Here is a 22,549-nt window from a genome sequence, read left to right as displayed (position 1 = left end):
TCAAACCCTGGGTGAGGAAGATGCTCTGGGGAAGGGAACAGTAACCCATTCCACTGTTCTTGCCTAGAGAATTCCATGGACGGTGGAGCTTGATGGGATATAGTCCACATGGTTGCAAAGAGTCAGACATGGCTGAGCAATGAACACTTTGAATACTCTGATTGCCCACCCTCCTGTTATTTTCTTTTTCTATTTTCCTCTCTTCTTTTTAAAATTTGAATGAAGATACTTTTTAAAATTGTGGCTAAATTTCTCTGATCCCTCTTAAAGCAATAGATCCCAAACATAATGCTGACCCTGAGACCAGGCAACAATCCTGGGCAAGGTGGATCATGCGCACCTATGCACATACAGAGCCCAGACAATAGGCACGCCCTGCTGCATGAATGTGGGCTGCCCTGCGAAGGTGCCCAGGCAGACACCACCTCACTGTGTGTCCCTGCGGCTCCCAGGCAACTCATGGTGGTGTATACAGGGTGAATTACTGTAGCTTCCAGTCTTGGCCTTGTCACACATGGTTCATCCCTTTCTGTCAAAAGAATTTCTTATTTCCAGCTCAGAGCATCTATACTGAATCAGGGCATTGCAGCCTAGAAGGGAAGGTGTATACATCACAGAGCTAGGGGTCACAGACTCAGTTCATTTAAAGGGGCTGTTTAATATTACAGTGTAGGTCATTTTGAGACATTCGATGTCATCATAGCTCAGCCACCGTAATCTTACAACCTCCTAAATTCCCTGTGATTCAAGTTTTATTTGCTATGGCCATTAAAATGTATACACACAAGGTTCAGATATAATCCACATGGGATTCACATTAGTACCAGACATGTTAAGCTTATCTGGTAAACATGGTACAGATCACCAAGGGTGACTGTCTTGGAAAGAGTCACACCTGAGACTGCTGAAAGCATCTTTCCATGAGAACCTCAAAGAGGATTAGGAGGACAAAGCTCAACATGGTCTTACTGGGCGAGTAAAGAGAGAAGGTTTTTTTCAGGCCCCTGTAGTGATTTTTTCTCACCTAAAACCAATGACCATGTGGCTTTCTGGATAGATGATGAAGGCAAAGAACCCCAAACATGCTCAAAAGTAATTATAAGAACACTTAGATAAGGCTCTGACTAAGGTCTGTTGAGAAATGACCATTAAGATCGGCCAGCCAAAAATAATTTTCAGGAATTTTCAGGTTTATTAAGAAATAAACAACATTTAAGCCAAGGACTTTCCAAGTTCTAAATGTGCCAATCACAATATTTATAATATTATACCACTGCTGTGGGCAGTATCTTAAGAGCTTCCATTTATGTGTTTGAGATTCAAAATAGAGCCCTTTGCTCTGCAGAGGGCCTTTTGCTTTGCAAAATTAAACTCTGCCTTTGTAGTGACTTTGGTCACCAAACAAGATCACTGAGGTCCTTGCACTGATTGCATTAGAAATGACAATGTCAACCTCTGACTGGGGTAAACACTAAAAAGAATTAGGCCTAGTATTTTTTTGCTTTCCTGTATTAGCTGTCCCTAGGCAATGTGAATCAATAGTTTTCAGGTAAATATCAGTTTTCTTTGGTGTCACACTGCACGATCCTTTCTAGACTTTCACATTTTCCTGACAGTAACAAAAGAGTTCCTGCCATCAAGATGTGGAGGTAACAGACACCTTCTGAGAAAATTATAACATACACTCAATAAAGATATTTGAGCAGAAACACCAAGGTCTGAGACAGAAACAGTAACTAAAATGAATATTGGATAAACAAAACAAAATACAAAACAAAACAAAAATAAGAGCACCTAAGGTATAATCTGGCCACCTCATGTGAAGAGTTGACTCATTGGAAAAGACTCTGATGCTGGGAGGGATTGGGGCAGAAGGAGAAGGGGACGACAGAGGATGAGATGGCTGGATGGCATCTCTGACTCGATGAACGTGAATCTGAGTGAACTTCGGGAGTTGGTATGGACAGGGAGGCCTGGTGTGCTGCAATTCATGGGGTCGCAAAGAGTCGGACACAACTGAGCGACTGAACTGAACTGAACTGAACTGAAGGTATAATCTCCTGGGCTCATTGAGACAATTGCCAGATCAGGGCCTTGTACCCCATGACTCAGTAAAGGAAACACCCAGGATGTGGCTTGTATACAGATGCCACCAGGACACACAAGCTTGCTGCACTGTCTCCCAGAGCCCCACACCTGACTCTCACACGTCTGACCTGCAAACAAGCTGTGACCTTGGCATGGTGAGATGACCCTCTAAGTCTCTGCCCAAGTCAGATGGGGCCCAGAGGCCCACGCAGGATCAGCACAGCATCTTTCAGTCCAGATCTGAAAAGGCTGGTGGGAATGCTTTTTGTTTGGAAAGACACCGCTTCCCCTCTGACCCCTTCCCGGAAATACTCACGAAGCAGGTGCCATTCATCTTGCTGGATTGTCTTGGTCAAATTGAAAGGGATGTTTCGTAAGCGGATTGGCTGAGAAAAGTGGTACTTGATGGCTGTACATCGCTGTGCAATACCTTGAAGGAAATAAGAAATGTGAGCTACTAGTTTGTGCATTTGTAATAGAATTCTGGAAACTGAAGGCAGGATAATGCATCCTAAACTGGCTTGAAGGGACAAGGAAGAAGAATCTATTGATTACTCTCATTAATAGAGACAAGTCAAAGCAGTAAAAACCCGAAACATGAAATAATTTTTTAAATCATGTTTCTACCTTTGAATGTATTGAATTTGATAAGAATCTAAACTCCCTTAATTGTTTTTTCAACACTGAATTTGTGTTAATTAAACACAAAACTCCTCCAGGAGAAATGGCCTAGAAGTATACACAGGATTGGGAGAAATCATCTTGGAATGTTAACACAGATAAATTTCATGCATCCAAATTTGATCCAACCTCAAACTCTCAAATGGGCTGCATCAAAAAGTACATCAGGAAGTGTGTTATTTGTAAATCAGAAGACATTTTTCCATAAAGAGCCTTCCACATGATGGTTTAAGTGATAATTAGGTCTCCAGACAACCCACAAGAGCCTAACTAGCCCAAGAGTAGCTGAAGTAACTCCTTAATACAAATTTTATTAATCTGAATTTGAGGTCCTAAGAGAAAGGGTAATATTAAAAGGAGAAAGAAATGTGTTTCCTCCCTTTTCTGGTTGTTTGCATATATTTTGAAAGGGGCAAATACCCACTACTTTATCTAGCAACTTCTTCTATAGCCCCTTCCAATCCATGCTGTTATTGCATAGATTAACACAGGCCTATTTTTTCCCCTAAAATTTGCTGGATCCAACAAAAGTATCTATCTTCCTTTCAAAGTAAAATAAAACAAAACGTTGTTCTTTCCTTGTAAATCACCGTGATCAGTTGTTTGGATAAATGCAAACTGATTAGATTAATTTTTAAAGAGCTGTGAGTAAATGTTAATCCTTTAACTCAGGCAGCTGTTAAAAAATATTCTCATAGATGCACATAAATCTCTAATTGGTAGACTTCGAGTAAATGTAATAATAAAGTGAAATTTTTTTAAAGATCAGACATTGAAAAGGGAGATTACTATTTGAGCATAGTTAATATCATGAGCCAGTCAGCCCCTGATATGAAGGCACCTACAGGACCAGCTAAGTTTCTCAGTCATTAGTGTGCGTAAGAATCACCTGGGGAGAGAGTTCAACATGCAGACCCTGGACCTCACCAAAGAGATTCTGAATCAAAAGATTTGGGATGGAGCCACAAACCTGACTTTCAACAAACATCCCGAGTAATTCTGATACAGCCAGCTGAAAAATACTACCCAAGATGACCTCTGCTTTTTGGAAGCTTATTTTTCTTTCCTTTATGAAACCACCAATTCTCCAAAAGGCTCAAAAGTGAAAGTGAAGTTGCTCAGTCGTGACCGACTCTTTGCGACCCCATGGACTAGTAGCCTAACAGGCTCCTCCCTCCATGGGATTCTCCAGGCAAGAGTACTGGAGTGGGGTGCCATTTCCTTCTCCAAGGAAATAAAAAGCTCAAAGCTCCCTTTTATTTTTCTCTTTGGTTGTGAGGTCTATAAGCCATATAAGTTCAGTGTTTATATATGTTATGTAAGCAGGAACTGAAGGGCTAAAGCAGAGTTAAACGACATGCCCCAACACACACACACTGCCCATCAGCAAAGACTGGGAACTTATTGGTTCTAGGCAGTTAAAGACATTTCTGTATAGTCATTAGCTTCCCACTAAGCTAGTAGGGCCTACGTATGACAAAGGATACAGACTTCACAGAATTAGTTCAGTAGAGTCACTGAAAAAAAAAAAAAAAACATTGACACAAAAAACAATAACAAACTCAGAGCAGGAGGAAGAATTTAATTTCCAGAATTGCTATATAATTTTAAATGCCCAGTTTCAATTAAAAAGTACAAAGCAAACACAGAAAAGGAACATATCACACACACATAGGAAAAAAAAGGTCAGTCAATAGAAACTATCACTGAAGAGGCCCAGACACTGGATTTACCTAACCAAGACGTCACAGTTCAAGGCTTTGTTTTTCGGTTTTTGTTTTCTGTTTTTAACACACCGCCAAACAGGTGAGATCTTAGCTCCCCAACCATGGATTGAACCCCTGACCCCTGCAGTGGAAATGTGGAGTCTTAACCACTGGATCACCAGGGAAGCCCCTAACCAAGACTTTAAATCAAATGTTCTAAATATGTTAAAAGAATTAAAGGAAACCATGTCCAAGGAACTAAAGGCAAGTGTGAGAATGATGTCTCAGCAAATAGAGAATATCAGTAAAGCGATGAAAGGTATGAAAAGAAAAATAAATAGAAATTCAAAAGTTGAAAAGTATAATAACTGAAATTTAAAAATTTATTAGAGGGGCTCAACAAAGTTTTGAGCAGGCAGGAAAAATAATCACTCAACTTAAAGACAGATCAATTGAATTATCCAGTCTGAGGAATATAATGGGAGTCCCAGAAATGAGTAGAGAAAAAAGAGACAAAAAGAATATTTGAAGAAATAATTGTCAAAATTTTTCCAAATTTGATGAAAAAATGAATCTATACATCTAAGAAGTTTGATGAAGTAAAAAAAGGACAAACTTATATTCAGATACACCATCATCAAACTGTTGAAAGCCAAAGATGGAGACTCTTGAAAACTACAAGAAAAAAGCAATGTATCATATGTAAGGACTCCTCAAAAGATTAGAAACTGATTTCTCATCAGAAACCATGGAGGTCTGAGGGAGTGGAATGACATATTCAAAGCAGTGAAAGAAAGATTGTCAACCAAGAATTTTAAATGCAGCAAAGTTATCCTTCAGGAATGAACAGAAAATGAAGACATTTCCAGTTAAACAAAAACAGAGAATGTGTCACTAGCAGACCTGCTCTATAAGAAATAGTAAAGGAAGTCCTTCAGGCTGAATGAAATAACAGTAACTGAATCCACATGGAGAAACAAGCAAACAACAAAAACATCTGTAATGTTACAAAACAGGGAAACATAATTGGAATTACATTAAATATAAATAGACCAAACGTTCCAACAAAAGCAGAGATTGCATTATAGGTAAAATAACATGCTCCAACAATGTGATACCCACTGCTGCTGCTGCTGCTGCTGCTGCTAATCGCTTCAGTCGTGTCCAATTCTGTGCGACCCCATAGACGGCAGCCCACCAGGCTGCCCCCGTCCCTGGGATTCTCCAGGCAAGAATACTGGAGTGGGTTGCCATTTCCTTCTCCAGTGCATGAAAGTGAAAAGTGAAAGTGAAGTCGCTCAGTCATGTCCGACTCTTCGCGACCCCATGGACTGCAGCCTTCCAGGCTCCTCCGTCCGTGGGATTTTTCCAGGCAAGAGTACTGGAGTGGGGTGCTATTGCCTTCTCTGGTAATACTGACTAGAAACACACTTTAGATTCAAAGACACAAGTAGATTGGAAGTAAAAGATGGAAAAAGATACACCATGAAAATAGTCACTGAAAGAGAGATGGAATAGCTATCAGTTCAGTTCAGTCACTCAGTTGTGTCCAACTCTTTGCGACCCCATGAATCGCAGCATGCCAGGCCTCCCTGTTCATCACCAACTCCCGGAGTTCACTCAGACTCTATACTAATATCAAAAAAATTAGACTTTAAGACAAAAACTGTTACTAGAGACAAAGAAAGACATTTTATAATGATAAAAGGGTCAACTCACTAAGAAGATATAACAACTTTAAACACATTTTATCTGCTTACCAACAAAGCCCCAAAATACTCAAAAAAACTGACATAATTAAAGGAAGAAATAGACAATTCAACAATAATAGTTGGAGACTTTAGCACCCCACTTTCAATAATGGTAGAACAGCGGAGAGTCAAGAAATAAACAGAAGGTTTGAACAACACTATAAACCAACTACAGGCATCTACAGAACACTCCACCAAGCAGCAGAATACATGTAATTTTCAAGCATACACTCCCCAGCATACACCATATTTTATGCGATAAAATAAATCTCAATGCATTTAAAAGTCATACAAAGTATGTTCTCTGACTGCAATATAGTGAAATTGGAAATCAATAACTGAAGGAAATTTTGGAAATTCAGAAATTTGTGGAAATTAAGTAACACTTCTAAACAATGAATGAGTCAAAAAGAAATAACAAATAAAGTTTAAAAACACTTTGAGATTAATGAAAACAAAATCACAATATGTGGGAATCTATGAGATGCAGCTTGGAGAAGGCAATGGCAACCCACCCCAGTGTTCTTTCCTGGAGAACCCCAGGGGCAGCAGAGCCTGGTGGGCTGCCATCTATGGGGTCGCACAAAGTCGGACATGACTGAAGCGACTTAGCAGCAGCAGCAGCATGAGATGCAGCTAAAGCTGTGCTTAGAGGGAATTTACACCTGTAAATGCCTACATTAAAAGAGAAAGTCTCAACTCAGCAGCCTGACTTTCTATCTGAAGAACTAAAAAGAGAAGAACAAACTAATCCCAAAGCAGGAAAGATTACATAATTAGGGTAGAAGTAAATTTAGTAGAGACTAGAAAAATGAGGAAAGTTTTTTTAAAAAATTGATTCTTTGAAAAGATTAATAAAATTGACAAATCCTTATCTAGACCATTCAAGGCAAAAGGAGAGAAGACTTGAGTTACTACATTCAGGAATGAACCAGAAGACATCACTTTACAAAAACAAAAAATGGTAACAAGAGAATACTGTGAAAAAATTACATGTCAACAAATTAGATACTACAGATTATATGAGAACTTCCTAGAGAGATGCAAATGACCAAAACTGACTCAAGAAGAAACAGAATATGTAAACAGATCAATATCAACTAAAGAGCCTGAGTTAGTTATCAACTTAGTTAAAAAAAAAAAAAAATTCCACAAAGGAAAGTCCAGAACCAAAGAGCTTCACTGGTGAACTTTACCAAATATTTAAAGAAGAATTAACCATGTTTCATAAACTCTTAAAAAAAAAAAGAGGAGGGAACAATTCCCAAATCATTAGATGAGGCCAGTTTTGCCCTGATACAAAAAACAAAGGCATCACAAGAAAAGAATATTATAAAACATTTCTTATGACTATGTAGTCAAAAGTCCTCAATAAAGTACTGCTGCTGCTGCTGCTAAGTCACTTCAGTCGTGTCCGACTCTGTGCGACCCCACAGATAGCAGCCCACCAGGCTCCGCCATCTCTGGGATTCTCCAGGCAAGAACACTGGAGTGGGTTGCCATTTCCTTCTCCAACAATAAAGTACTAGCAAACTGAATTCACCAACATATAAAAAGGATAGAATATCATGACCAAATGCAATTTATGCCAGGATGGTAAGGTTGGTTCAACATAAGAAGATGAATTGAGACAATATGCCTTATCGATAGAATGAAGTGCAAAAACCACCTTATAGATTAAAAAAAAAAAAAAGCATTTGCCAAAAATCATTTGATACCAATTCTCATAAGAACTAGATATAAAATAGGTATTGTTAATTCCATTAGATAGGAAGAAAAATCTGATGCTCACAAAGTAACTAGACCAAAGCAATAATACAAAGTACAAAGCAATAACCAAACTTCAACATATACGATGTCACCCAAACTTTGTATAATGCTCACTCAGAAAAGTTAGGAATCCTTACTCTTTTAGAAATGTTTCTTAATTCTGTGGGTAGTGAGACCTGTAGTCAGCGTGTTTTCATGGAAAGGCATTTATTTTAAACACAGGAGTGTATACATGTCAATCCCAAACTCCCAATCTATCCTTTCCTCTCACCCTTCCCCGCTGGTAATCATAAATTCAAGAACTGTAGTTATTAAATGAACTGTCAGTTTGAAGTAAAAAACAAATTTTTCAGTTTAGTACAAGCATATGCTCTTTTGGAAACAAACCTGATACCGAAATTGAGGCTTTTGTCTGTACATTTTCCATACCTTTCAACACACATTATTCAGAGACTGGATTGGCTCATGGTTGACTCAGTGGCTTCAGCCTTCCTGCATCTCACAGAAGCTGCTTAAGGCTAGATATGGGGTTGGACTGGGAAGAAATTCTCTCAGACTCAGAGAGCTGGCCTTCTACCAACTCCTGTGCTAAGAAAATGTTTGGTCCCTTGCTAAACATCATTACTAATACTCTCAGAGCCCATCTCCTCCTCCATCCCTGCTGGAAATGGGTATGATCCCAGGGGGCAGAGGCAGTAGCAAAAAGGAGGCGGGCAGCCAGCCCAGTGTTCTGCTCCCGACACGTGCCAGGGATGAGGTAAGCACTGCACACGCAACCAAATTACCTTTCTTTCCCCAAGAGGCTTCCAGGCTAAATTTAAACTGCCAAGAACTCTGAAATGAGAAGAAAAAGGAAGTGGAGAGAGTAACACGGTCTAAATGGAGCATCTAAAATCCCAAAGATTAGGAGTATGGTGGGGAACCCAGAGCAACTTTCTTGAGTTTGCAAGAAAATGCTCTACAGCCCGGGAGTTACATACACTCCCTTGAAAGATTATTCAAGATTTCAGGCAGAAGTTGGGGTAAAGATGGAGAAAGGACAGATCAGCAGTAGGGTCAGAGGCCTGCCATTAGCTCTTTTATATCCTTTAAACATTTGTTCCACCATCACAGCAGAAAGTCAAATTGATTTGAAAAGGAAAGTATATTATTAAGGTCTGATTTCCTATAGCACATACGTAAACTGACAAAATGAAACTTTACGAAAATCACACAGGAAAAAACCTGTAGTTGCTTGATGATTTGCTAAAGACAAATTAAAGTTCTTTTGATAAAAAGACAAGAATACGTATATACATAGAGGGTGGTCAAGATAGAAGTTCCATGAGATATATTGAAGAGTGATACTGTGAAAATCCACAAGGAGGCATTCGATGCAAATTTTTTCAAAGCCATGCATGCAAACTTTGAAATTAACTGGCTTTCCGGGCTTAGAGAGCAATGAATCTGGTTCTCTGGAAAGGAACACAAAAAGCATGAGATCATAGCACCAGATGGCATCACACAATGGGGGGAAGAGACACGCAGGGGGTTGAAAAGAACAACTCGTGGTCTATATTTAGTGATTAATTAGCTTCTTAAAGGGCCAATAGAGCCACTCTAATGATGAGATAAACCGCAGAATAAGATAGACTATGCTGCACAAGGGTTAAAACTGGGGCTTAGGGGCTGGTGAATTTCTGTTGTTTCTGATGCTTAAGAGAAATGAATCAAATTCTGAGCTAAGTTACAGAAACTCACACTCTAGGTTAAATGACTGGGAAAAGTGAGAAACAGCAGAAGATGCTATAAAAAAATCATCAATCAATGACGAGGCAGCACATGCAGTGGCTGAAGGCCTTGCGGTCAGCCAGACTCAGACTGGAATCCCAGCTGTACGATTCTGGGCAAATTACTTAAGCTCTCTGAGACTCAGTTCCCTCATCTGTAAAAGAGTGGGAACAACGGCAGATATTTCACGGGGTTATTGAGAGAAACAGAGACGTAGCACAGGATGTGGGCCACTCCACGGCTCAGTAAACATCAGCACTGAATTATGAGTTATCTCTCGGCATCTGCCCGTGTTCACCACCAGGACAATCAGACACACTGGGAGTCTGAACCCTAAATGAGCATCGCACATCAACCCAAATGCACAGAGAAATACACACACTCATGAAACACCTGACTGTACAATGGTCTAACTAGCGGCTCTCCTGTTTCCTCTCCTCCTTCACCACCTCTCAAGGCTCCTATCGAATCTTCACTTCACACCTGAACAGCTGGCTAACTGGCCGCTCTGCCACTATTTCCGCACCTTCCACACCACCCTGCATGCCACTCTTAGATAAACCTGCTGTGCGAAGGTGTGGGGCCTCTGGAGCCTTAGGTGCCCATCTGTAAGGTAGGATACGAAAACCTTTATGATTGCTGCTATACCCACCTGCCTTTCACAGTCTCATGAACTTAATATGTTTCTTTAAATTGAAAACTCTACCAAAGCCTTTGACTGTGTGGATCACAATAAACTATGGAAAATTCTGAAAGAGATGGGAATACCAGAGCACCTGACCCGCCTCTTGAGAAACCTATATGCAGGTCAGGAAGCAACAGTTAGAACTGGACGTGGAACAACAGACTGGTTCCAAATAGGAAAAGGAGTACGTCAAGCCTGTATATCGTCACCCTGCTTATTTAACTTCTATGCAGAGTACATCATGAGAAACGCTGGGCTGGAAGAAGCACAAGCTGGAATCAAGATTGCTGGGAGAAATATCAATAACCTCAGATATGCAGATGACACCACCCTTATGGCAGAAAGTGAAGAAGAACTAAAGAGCCTCTTGATGAAAGTGAAAGAGGAGAGTGAAAAAGTTGGTTTAAAGCTCAACATTCAGAAAACGAAGACCATGGCATCCAGTCCCATCACTTCATAGGAAACAGATGGAGAAACAGTGGAAACAGTGGCTGACTTTATTTTGGGGGGCTCCAAAATCACTGCAGATGGTGATTGCAGCCATGAAATTAAAAGACGCTTACTCCTTGGAAAGAAAATTATAACAAACCTAGACAGCATATTAAAAAGCAGAGACATTACTTTTTCAACAAAGGTCCCATCTAGTCAAGGCTATGGTTTTTCCAGTAGTCATGTATGGATGTGAGAGTTGGACTATAAAGAAAACTGAGTGCTGAAGAATTGATGCTTTTGAACTGTGGTGTTGGAGAAGATTCTTGAGAGTCCCTTGGACTGCAAGGAGATCCAACCAGTCCATCCTAAAGGAGATAAGTCCTGGGTGTTCACTGGAAGGACTGATGTTGAAGCTGAAATTCCAATACTTTGGCCACCTGATGCAAAGAGCCAACTAATTTGAAAAGACCCTGATGCTGGAAAAGATTGAGGGCAGGAGGAGAAGGGGACAACAGAGGATGAGATGGCTGGATGGCATCAGTGACTCAATAGACATGGGTTTGGGCGGACTCCGCAATAGAAATGGGTTTGGGTGAACTCCGGGAGTTGGTGATGGACAGGGCGGCCTGGCGTGCTGCAGTTCATGGGGTTGCAGAGAGTCGGACACGACTGAGCGACTGAACTGAACTGAAGTGGGACACAGTTTTACTTGCCATCCTGTAACATTGTATTTGTTTTAGAATTCTGTATTTCTTTGAAAACAAGGTGCCTTGCACAAGGTAGGTGCCATATAATTGCATAATGAATAGCTTTAAAGCTGTGCCAATGTAGCAGCTTCCACATTTAGGCAAACAGAAGATAAGAACATTTCTAGGGGACTCTGAGAGCAATATGCTCAGAGTTTTCATTGTCCAGCTCTGTCTTGTTCCTTCTGAGACCATACCATCAGCTTCCCCCTGAGTCAAGCCCAGGTTACAAGCCCCTACCTTCTATCCCTGACCCCCAGCTCACTTACCTGTAACTGGTCCCCATTGGTTCCCCCTACCCCTCCCAGACCTGGTGTTTGTTTTCCCTTATGGCACATCTCCTTTTGGAAGTCTCCTTTCAAGCGCCTGTAAGTCTCATGTGGCTGGTGCCTCTTGCACTGGAGAGAGGAAGTTTCCAGATGAAGGTGAATAAGACTATAAAAGCAACCAAGAGCAAGAAGGTTGGATACTGGAAGTGCCTGAAAGGTGTGAACGTTATTCTTTGCTGAGACTCTTTCTCTACAATATACTAGCTTGTTCTACTATAATTACTTATGATTAATACTAGTGGAGAATCAATTTTTAGCAGTGTGGAATTGTCTTTGTGTTCACTCTGTTGGAGCCAGACAGCCTGGATTTGTATTCTGGCTTCACCACTCACTAGCTGTGTGCCCTTGGCCAGTTACTTAACCTCTCTGGGCATCAGTTTCTTCTGTTGTAATATATAGAAAATGACAGTTCATCTATCTCACAGAGGATTAAATATAGTACTTATACAATACTCATGTAATATTATTAGTGCACTTATTATTACTATTGTTAATACTACTACTGTTACTACTTCTACTGCTGCTATTTTGAACAAACCCAGACAACCCATTAAAGGTAAGACGGAGGTGAGTTCCTTGAACTGTGGTAAACACATGATCTCTGGGGTTCAATGCCAGAGGGATGGTTCAATGCCAAGTCTGATGGATTCAACCTACTGCAGAGATACTGAACATCAACACAGGAAATTTTTTTTTAAAGTGACAGTGGAGAAAACCAGAAATAATACTGGTCAAACAGGCCCAGTCCTGTGTAAAGGTAGACATCATCACTGGGTTAGGGTTATGACTGGTCTGCTGAATTTGACTTTCCTTTAGTTATGTTGCTGGGTCTAAAACATAATAAAACATTTAAAACTTGCAAACCAGGGGTTCTCAGTTTTGAACCATCATGGCACACCATTAGGGACGTATCTGGTGGCTTGGGGATTTATGATTAGAGGCTGAAGAGAGGATGTGATTTGCTGTGGCTTATGGGGGGTGTTAGCCCAGCTGGACACTCTCTACTGCTCTCTCTTTCTCCCTCCCTCCCTCCCTCCCGCCCTCTTCTCTTCCCTCCCCTTCCCGCTCTCTCCAGCAGGATATGAGAGAACTGAAACGTAGAGACAGGTCCTGGCCTCTTTTTTTTCCAACTCAGAGGTGCCAGTATGGGAAACAGGGGGGTGATTACACCACTGGAGAGAAGGCAGATGCACTAGTAACTGCTCCCGCTCCCTCGCCCTACTCCCTGAGCCCCGGCTCATGTGAAACCAGATACAGCCATCAGCTAGTGGATCCAGGAGCATCGCCCACTGTGGTATTTTCCCTTCCCCCCACAGGGGATACCATGTTGCAGGGACAGGCCAACAGTCATTTCTAGTTACTCCTGCTCTGGTCACAACACGCTGACCTCAAAGAGATCAATACACTCTGGACAATAGCTGTCTTAATAGTAACTGGGTCTGTTGTTAATACATACTTGAAGTTAAAATCTCCTGGACTCAAGAAGGCAACCAGTCAGTCAGTGTGGGAAGCACACAAAGCTGTCTTCCCCCTCCAGTCCCCAGGACTTTTTCAATTCATGTGAATGTCAATGAGTATATATTTTTTAATCAGAAGGTTAAACCCTCATCCTCTAAATATTGGGAGACACTTGGGAATGTGCGGTTTTTTGTGTGTGCATTTAATCTATGTGCATAAGAAGCAGTATGCGCAGTACTGTGCTCAGTCACTTCAGTCATGTCCGACTCTTCATGACTCTATGGACTGTAGCCTGCCAGGCTCCTCTGTCGATGGGATTCTCCAGGCAAGAATACTGGAGTCAGTTGCCATTCCCTTCTCCAGGGGATCTTCCCAACCCAGGAATCCATCTCCTGTGTCTCTGCATTGCAGGCTGATTCTTTACCAGCTGAGCCACCTGGGAGCCCCACAAATAAGCTGCATGCAAGAGTGCAAACTAGAAGATCAGCTTTGGAACCAGCACATTGTGTAATTTAAACAATACGCTTGACTACCCTGAGCCTCCATTTCATTTGTAGAACAGAGGTGATACAATCTCATAGAACTATTCACAAGGGTCGAACAAGGTCACATATACGGAGTGTTCCAATACTGCCTAGCCCATAACTGATGCTTCATAAAGGCCAGTATCCATTCACACCCCTCTCTTCCTGCCCTCTTCATAAGCAGGACCATTACAGGGTGAGTCCTGACCTGAGAGATGGCAGGAATTTCATCCTCATCTCCAGCATTTGGGAAAAAAAAATACTGGCTGTGTGTCAATCACTACCTTTTGCCATCAAGAGTCAATCACCTCATCATTTATTCTTTATTTCATTTGCTCATTCATTCAACATTCATTTAGCAAGTGCCCTTTAGATGGAGAACCTGCTTTCTGAATCTAGAACATGGTTCCACAAAAACTGAAAACTAACAATATCAAACCAAACTACAACTCTAAAATGGGGGAAGGGGGAGAGAGTGGAGGATGAATGGGGAGAGAGAGGGAGCAATCTCCCACCTGCCACATATGAAGTATGAATATGAAGTAGCTCAGTCGTGTCCGACTCTTTGCAACCCCATGGACAGTAGCCTACCAGGCTCCTTCCTCCATGGGATTCTCCAAGCAAGAATACTGGAGTGGGTTGCCATTTCCTTCTCCAGGGGATCTTCCCTAACCAGGGATCAAACCGGGGTCTCATGCATTGCAGGCAGACGCTTTAACCTCTGAGCCACCGGGGAAGCCCAATGACCTGCCACATGACGACCTATAATACTGATGGCTTTAGCAATTCCTCAACTACTCAAAAAAGAGCAACTTTCTGGAGAAAAGCTGCCTACTGTAGAGTGGGTTGGCAGTGTCCCAGGGCAAATTATCCTTAAAAACAATGCACTCTTGGCCCTTTCCAGGTGCCTTCATAGCATTCTTCAAATTGAGCTACACTTTCAAAAGTTTGTTTCCTCCGTAAAGATAAGTCCTGGATCGAGCTGAATTGACTAATTGCTACTATACATGGAGATGAGGAAAGCAATGTTTGGTAGAGCTAATTTATGAAAATATAGACAAGAGCAACAGCTCTGCTGAGACTGTGAAAAAAATCTAAACATATTTACTATCATGAACAATGTTCTCGTGTCCCCTTCACCAGATGGGCTGCTGGATTTATGCTGGGATGTGTCACAGACACACATCAAGATAAATGGAAACTAGAAGCCCCTTTTAAAACCAGCCCTTAGGATCTCAAGAGAGAGCCTGTTCTATTGCTGACTTGATAACTGACAGGGTTGTACTCTTGGGCTTTGATAGACGATTGAAATCAATTTCAAAAAACCATACAAACTATTTTAAAACAATATCTTCAACTTTTTCTAAGTAAAGATCAAGGCTAAGTACTTGGATGTAATCTCACAAATGACAGAATGATCTCTGTTCGTTTCCAAGGCAAACCATTCAGTATCACAGTAATCCAAGTCTATGCCCCAACTAGTAACACTGAAGAAGCTGAGGTTGAACACTTCAAAGACCTACAAGATCGTTTAGAACTCACACCCAAAAGAGATGTCCTTTTCATTACAGGGGATTGGAATGCAAAAGTAGGAAGTCAAGAAACACCTGGAGTAACAGGCAAATTTGGCCTTGGAGTACAGAATGAAGCAGGGCAAAGGCTAACACAGTTCTGCCGAGAGAACACACTGGTCATACTAAGCACTCTCTTTCAACAACACAAGACTCTACACAGGGATGTGACCAGATGGTCTATACCAAAATCAGATTGATTATATTCTTTGCAGCCAAAGATGGAGAAGCTCCATACAGTCAGCAAAAACAGGACTGAGAGCTGACTGTGGCTCAGATCATGAACTCCTTATTGCCAAATTCAGACTTAAATTGAAGAAAGTGGGGAAAACCACTAGACCATTGAGGTATGACCTAAATCAAATCCCTTATGATTATACAGTGGAAGTGAGAAATAGATTTAACAGACTAGATCTGATAGACAGAGTGCCTGATGAATGAGGTTTGTGACATTGTACAGGAGACAGGGATCAAGACCATCCCTTGGAAAAGAAATGCAAAAAAGTAAAATGGCTGTCTGAGGAGGCCTTACAAATAGCTGTGAAAAGAAGGGAAGCAAAAAGCAAAGGAGAAAAGGAAAGATATACCCATTTGAATGCAGAGTTCCGAAGAATAGCAAGGAGAGAATAAGAAAGTCTTCCTCAGTGATCAATGCAAAGAAATAGAGGAAAACAACAGAATAGGAAAGACTAGAGATCTCTTCAAGGAAATTAGAGATACCAAGAACCATTTCATGCAAAGATGATCTCGATAAAGGACAGAAATGGTATGGACCTAACAGAAACAGAAGAGGTGGTAAGAATATACAGAAGAACTGTACAAAAAAGATCTTCATGACCCAGATAATCACAATGGTATGATCACTCACCTAGAGCCAGACATCCTGGAATGTGAAGTCAAGTGGGCCTTAGAAAGCATCACTATGAACAAAGCTAGTGGAGGTGATGGAATTCCAGTTGAGCTATTTCAAATCCTGAAAGATGATGCTGTGAAAGTGCTGCCCTCAATATGCCAGCCAATTTGGAAAACTCAGCAGTGGCCACAGGACTGGAAAAGGACTGCATTCCAATCCCAAAGAAAGGCAATGCCAAAGAATGCTCAAGCTACCACACAATTGCACTCATCTCATATGTTAGTAAAGTAATGCTCAAAATTCTCCAAGCCAGGCTTCAGCAGTATGTGAACCATGAACAGATGTTCAAGCTGGTTTTAGAAAAGGCAGAGGAACCAGAGATCAAATTGCCAACATCCGTTGGATTAGAGAAAAGCAAGAGAGTTCCAGGAAAACATCTGTTTCTGCTTTCTTGACTATGCCAAAGCCTTTGACTGTGTGGATCACAATAAACTGTGGAAAATTCTGAAGGAGATGGGAATACCAGACCACCTGACCTGCCTCTTGAGAAACCTATATGCAGGTCAGGAAGCAACAGTTAGAACTGGACATGGAACAACAGAATGGTTCCAAATAGGAAAAGGAGTATGTCAAGGCTATATATTGTCACCTTGCTTATTTAACTTCTATGCAGAGTACATCATGAGGAACACTGGGCTGGAAGAAGCACAAGCTGGAATCAAGATTGCTGGGAGAAATATCAATAACCTCAGATATGCAGATGATACCACCCTTATGGCAGAAAGTGAAACTAAAGAGCCTCTTAATGAAAGTGAAAAAGGAGAATGAAAAAGTTGGTTTAAAGCTCAACATTCAGAAAACTAAGATCATGGCATCCGGTCCCATCACTTCATGGGAAATAGACAGGGAAACATTAGAAACAGAGACTGACTTTATTTTGGGGGGCTCCAAAATCACTGCAGATAGTGACTGCAGCCATGAAATTAAAAGACGCTTACTCCTTGGAAGGAAAGGTATGACCAACCTAGACAGCATATTAAAAAGCAGAGACATTACTTTTTCAACAAAGGTCCGTCTAGTCAAGGCTATGGTTTTTCCAGTAGTCGTGTATGGATGTGAGAGTTGGACTATAAAGAAAACTGAGTGCGGAAGAATTGATGCTTTTGAACTGTGGTGTTGGAGAAGACTCTTGAGAGTCCCTTGGACTGCAAGGAGGTCCAACCAGTCCATCCTAAAGGAGATCAGTCCATCCTAAAGGAGATCAGTCCTGGGTGTTCATTGGAAAGACTGATGTTGAAGCTGAAATTCTAATCCTTTGGCTACCTCATGGGAAGCATTGACTCATTGGAAAAGACCCTGGTGCTGGGAGGGATTGAGGGCAGGAGGAGAAGGGGACGACAGAAGACGAGATGGTTGGATGGCATCACTGACGCAATGGACATGAGTTTGGGTAAACTCCAGGAGTTGGTGATGGACAGGGAGGCCTGGCGTGCTGAGGTTCATGGGGTTGCAAAGAGTTGGACATGACTGAGCGACAGAACTGTACTGAACTGAAGCAATTTTAAGCAAAACTGACAGTTTTGAGCTTCACCCCCTTTACTGTTTCAGTCCACCTCTCATAGTTAGGTGGCCTGGTAGGTTCCAGAGGCAGGAAGCAAAGGAGCAAGAAAATCTCCAAATTGGATGAATTATCAATGATTCACTCCAACAAGAGCTGAGGATGGCACTCACCACCTTCCAGGGGCAAGAACCTTATGGCAGAAGAAGCCAAATCTCCAAGTCATTTGTAGCAGCAGCAGGAAAACAATAGGCAGGGCAAGATCCCCCTGTATCCGGCAGCTTTTACACTATTTCCCATGAGTTCTGGCTCTTCCAACAGTTCCATGGGCATTTCTAAATCATGACATAAATCTGCAGCCAGATAGCACACTGTTGAGACCCCCCAGAACTGCTATAGTGTAGTTACAGGAAAATGATAATCATGCTCTTATTTATTATATAGCCTGTGATGGTATAGTCAACGTGCCTTCTCATGCATCCTTATAAGTTACATAAGGCACCTATCCTGTCCCTTTCACAAAGGGCACGGTGGTCTGCCTTAGGCCACACGACTAAATGGTGATGATGACAGTTTACCGAGGACTTGTTCTGTGCCAGGGTCTATGCTGAGAGCTTAACCCACATTTCTCCCATGAGATAGGTTCTGTTATACAGAGGAGAAAACAGAGGCTCAGCGGTTCAATAATCTGCCTGCAGTCCCACAGCTAACAAGTGACAGAGCTGGCACTGAATCTGCATTTGCTTCCAAAACCAGTTCTTAGATATCTTAACAGACTCTGTCAGATGAGCGTCACTATGATCATATCTGACCACATCTGATCATAACCAATTAGTCCTCTTACATGAACAAGGACAAAGCAGGCAGGCATGGATGGACATATGGCGTTGCTTTTATTGTAATATTAATGTGTGTATTTCCATCCTCTTTGCTCTCATACTGCCCTCTACCCACAAGGAAGCAGACACAAAGACTGAAGGAAACCATTATCCAAAGCTCTGCAGGCAAAATTTCTTTCCCTGCTCGGTGAGCAGGTTTTCAGGTGCTTACAGAGGCAGAGGAAAAACAAAAAGGGCACAGGAGTAGCTGGGGAGAGAAAGGAAGGTGTAGAAAGGATGGGAGGGGCAGGAGGGCCATTCGAGGCAGAGATTACACCTCAGAGCCCTGGACACACATGGGTCCCAAATCCAGTGACAGGAGCGGGGTGGGGGGTGTTGGGGTTCAATACCTAAAATGAGAATGGAAAGGATCAACTTCCCCCTTGACCAAGCAGAACTCACCTCTGATGGGAATCTCTGTGGGGGCTGGCGGGGGGGGAATGGGCAGGAGGAGGGAAGGCCCACCCCCCCGGCCCAGCTCCCTACTCTAAATTGAAGTCCCCATCCTTCCCCCTACCAGAACTAACCACCTACCCACACAGTCCAAGCAGCCAAAATAACCATTGGATGCTTAATCCTGAAGCATAAATGCACCTCTGTCCAGTTCCAGAGATAGTATGAAGGAGAGCTGTAATTCTCTTGTTTCCACCTTTGCTTATGACATCTAGTCATCACAAGTCCTTACTGGAGGACGAGCACAGGACAAGATAACCTGAATATAGTCCAGGGCTGTACCTTATTTACTACGATTCTCACTGCACCTTATAACACACACACACACAAACACACACACTTATACACACTGCCAGATTTCAGCCCACATCTCATCCAAACATCCCCACCAAATGTTTCCAGTCCTAATTTTACATCAGTCAGAATAAAAGACACAGACAACCGGGCAGGAAAAAAAAAAGTGCCAATAGGCAGTTCAGCTAAATATCACTTCAATCAGCTATTTGTGGATATGGCGCTAAGAATCCAGAAAGTAGCTAGAGTTGATCAGAAAGACAAAAATTACAGTTTAACCCTTAGCCCCTACTCATCTAGTCGGGTCAGCAGCAATGAACCTCTCCTTTGCTCCCCACCCAGCCCCCTAGCCCTGTGCTCAGTGAGTTCTCTCCTTCAGCTACCAGCTCAGCCCAGAGCTATAGCCTATTAGCATTCCTATCACTCTCCTCAACCCAAGGGGAAAAACTTCCAGCTGCCTCATACTTAAGCATCACCCTCAGCACCATAAGCCTGAGCCTGTGCATAATTGACAAGGAATATGTTGATAAGGAGTGGGACTGTTCCAAGTTTCTGAAGGATAACTAGGTAATTAAAAGAAAAACCTAATTTAAGAAAAATCATAAGAAATGCTTTAAAACTCTCTGGCAACATCCTTTATGGCTTATCCTCTTTTACAGAGACCTCGGTTTTGCCTTTGTCTGCTTTTCAAAGCCCAGGGCTAGATCGCCACTGTTTGAGGGCATCCACAGCCCCCAGCCTCCTCTGGGGGTAACTTAAAAGCCCTGGACTAGAAGCAGAAAGGCCACTTCCATTCCTCCTCCAGGCTCAGAAGTGTCTGAGTTTTCTCCAGTCTGAGCACCTGGAGACTTCTTGCTCAGGACTCAGCATAGTACCGTCTGAGGACCCTGGCAGCCCAGCCAGCAGTTGCCCTCACTTTTATCAGGCAACACAAAAGGACTGAGAGAACCCCATGAACTCCCAGGAGTGCCAATATGCAGAGATAAAATCAGCCCGTGCAGTGCTCCCTGCCTGGCTTAAAAACATAGAGCCGGCCAGCTGCCAAAATACACCCTGAGACCGACCGACAGACCGACACACACACGCACGCACGCACGCACGCACGCACGCACACACAGACACACACACAGACACACACACACATAGACACACACACAGACACACACAAACAGACACACACAGACACACACACAGACACACAGACACAGACACAGACACACACAGACAGACACAGACAGACACAGACACACAGACACACACAGACAGACACAGACAGACACAGACACACACACACAGACACACACACAGACACACACACAGACACATATACACAGACACACACACAGACACAGACACACACACACACACAGACACACAGACACACACACAGACACACACACACACAGACACACACACACACAGACACACACACACAGACACACACACACAGACACACACACACACAGACACACACACACACACACCCACACACACACCCCTCCACTACCACACACCAGGTAATCCAGCAGCTCCCAATAGACAGCCTGGGCCAGCATGTTCTTCATTTCACTCAGCACCCTCTCCTCGCAATTGGCTTAACATTAAATTATGGCCCCACTCCCTGCTACCTTTGATTTCACAGGCTATTCCAAGGACTATAGGGAGGAAGGAAATGGCAACCCACTCCAGTGTTCTTGCCTGGAGAATCCCAGGGACGGGGGAGCCTGGTGGGCTGCCGTCTATGGGGTCACACAGAGTCGGACACGACTGAAGCAACTTAGCATAGGGAGCACAGGTACTTTTGATGCTTGATCACCTCCTGCATTGCCCCCACCTGGGGGCATGGGACTGACCTGGCCTTATCTAGTTTGATGTGTTGGGAACAGTTCTAACATCAGCAAATGAACCTTGTGACTTCCCCTCAATCCAATTCTACCTATAAGTGAAAACAAACACAAGTCTTACCCTCAGAGAGTCTAGTGAAGGCCAGTGGCATTGTTGAAATTAATAGGACAAGCAGATGCAAAATTATGACTCTGACATAAAGGAGATGCACACAGTGACTGGAAACCATAGAGGAGGGTGTCTGAGTGCTGAGGACAAGGTGGAGACAGTCCAAGAACACTGAGGTCTCGAGGATGAGCAGGATTATCCTCGTGGAGCAGAAGGAAAGGCACACATGAGGGCTTTGAAGAAGGAGGCCTGTGAGACTGGGGTGCAGAGGCCAAGGTGGTATCAGGGAAGATGGTACCAGAGGGGAGGCAGAGGCTAGATCACAGAGCCTGAAGGTGGATTTCCACTGTGAAACTCCACTGTGAGCCTCAGTGGAACCACCCCAGATTGTAAAAGATCAGAATCGATGATGAGAATCGATTAAAAAAAAAAAAAAAAACAGCCAGAAAACACTTCCCTTTTTTCCCCTAGTGTGGAGAATGGACAGGAGCAGGCGCAGAGTCATTTGAGTGGAGATACAAGCAGGTGTCTACAGAACTGCCCAGAGAAACAGGTTCCCGACGAGGGGAAGGCAGAGAATATCTCCTGCAGTGAATCTTAAAACAGAGCCAGAGTCAGCCAGGTCACAGGGGTGGTGACATTAGTGGCAGCAATGGGCATTCCAGACAGAAGAATAGCAAAAGGGAAGGCAGAGAGGCAAGGAGTGTTTACGGGACTGATAGGAGGTTCAGTACTGTGTAAGATGGAGCATGATGAGAAATAAAGAGCTACGAGGGGAGGTTGAAGTGAAGCTGCTCAGTTGTGTCCAACTCTTCGTGACCCCATGGACTGTAGCCTACAAGGCTTCTCTGTCCATGGAATTTTCCAGGCAAGAGTACTGGAGTGGGTTGCCATTGCCTTCTCCAGGGGATCTTCCCAACCCAGGGATCAACCCAAGTCTCCCACATTGCAGGCAGACGCTTTACCATCTGAGCCACCAGGGAAGTCAGAGGGGAGGTTGTCAGAGAAAACTTGATCCTATCACTTCCCTGCTTAAACCCTTCTGTGCT

The 22,549-nt window shown here is 42.8% G+C and overlaps 1 protein-coding gene across 3 annotated transcripts in view; it reads right to left on the bottom strand.

Moving 5' to 3' along the window:
- The window catches only part of TMEM178A (transmembrane protein 178A), a 57,557-nt gene that overhangs the window by 13,042 nt on the left and 21,966 nt on the right, over window positions 1–22,549 (bottom strand). Inside the window, exons 1-2 of one of the 3 annotated variants that reach the window (XM_040224690.1) lie at window positions 8,782–10,473; window positions 2,405–2,518 (exon numbers count right to left, since the gene is read on the bottom strand). In XM_040224690.1, coding sequence (XP_040080624.1) covers window positions 2,405–2,518; window positions 8,782–8,884 — 217 coding nt within the window. In that variant the 5' untranslated portion in view covers window positions 8,885–10,473. Of the gene's footprint in view, window positions 1–2,404; window positions 2,519–8,425; window positions 8,748–8,781; window positions 10,474–22,549 lie in introns of those variants that run through there. The other 2 variants (XM_040224691.1, XM_040224689.1) reach the window with 2 other exon arrangements.

This window comes from Oryx dammah, unplaced genomic scaffold, assembly GCF_014754425.2.
Source record: "Oryx dammah isolate SB20612 unplaced genomic scaffold, SCBI_Odam_1.1 HiC_scaffold_25, whole genome shotgun sequence".
Taxonomy (NCBI): Eukaryota; Metazoa; Chordata; class Mammalia; order Artiodactyla; family Bovidae; genus Oryx; species Oryx dammah.
Note: the sequence above shows the minus strand (reverse complement) of the source record. Positions and strands in the feature narration are given on the sequence as shown.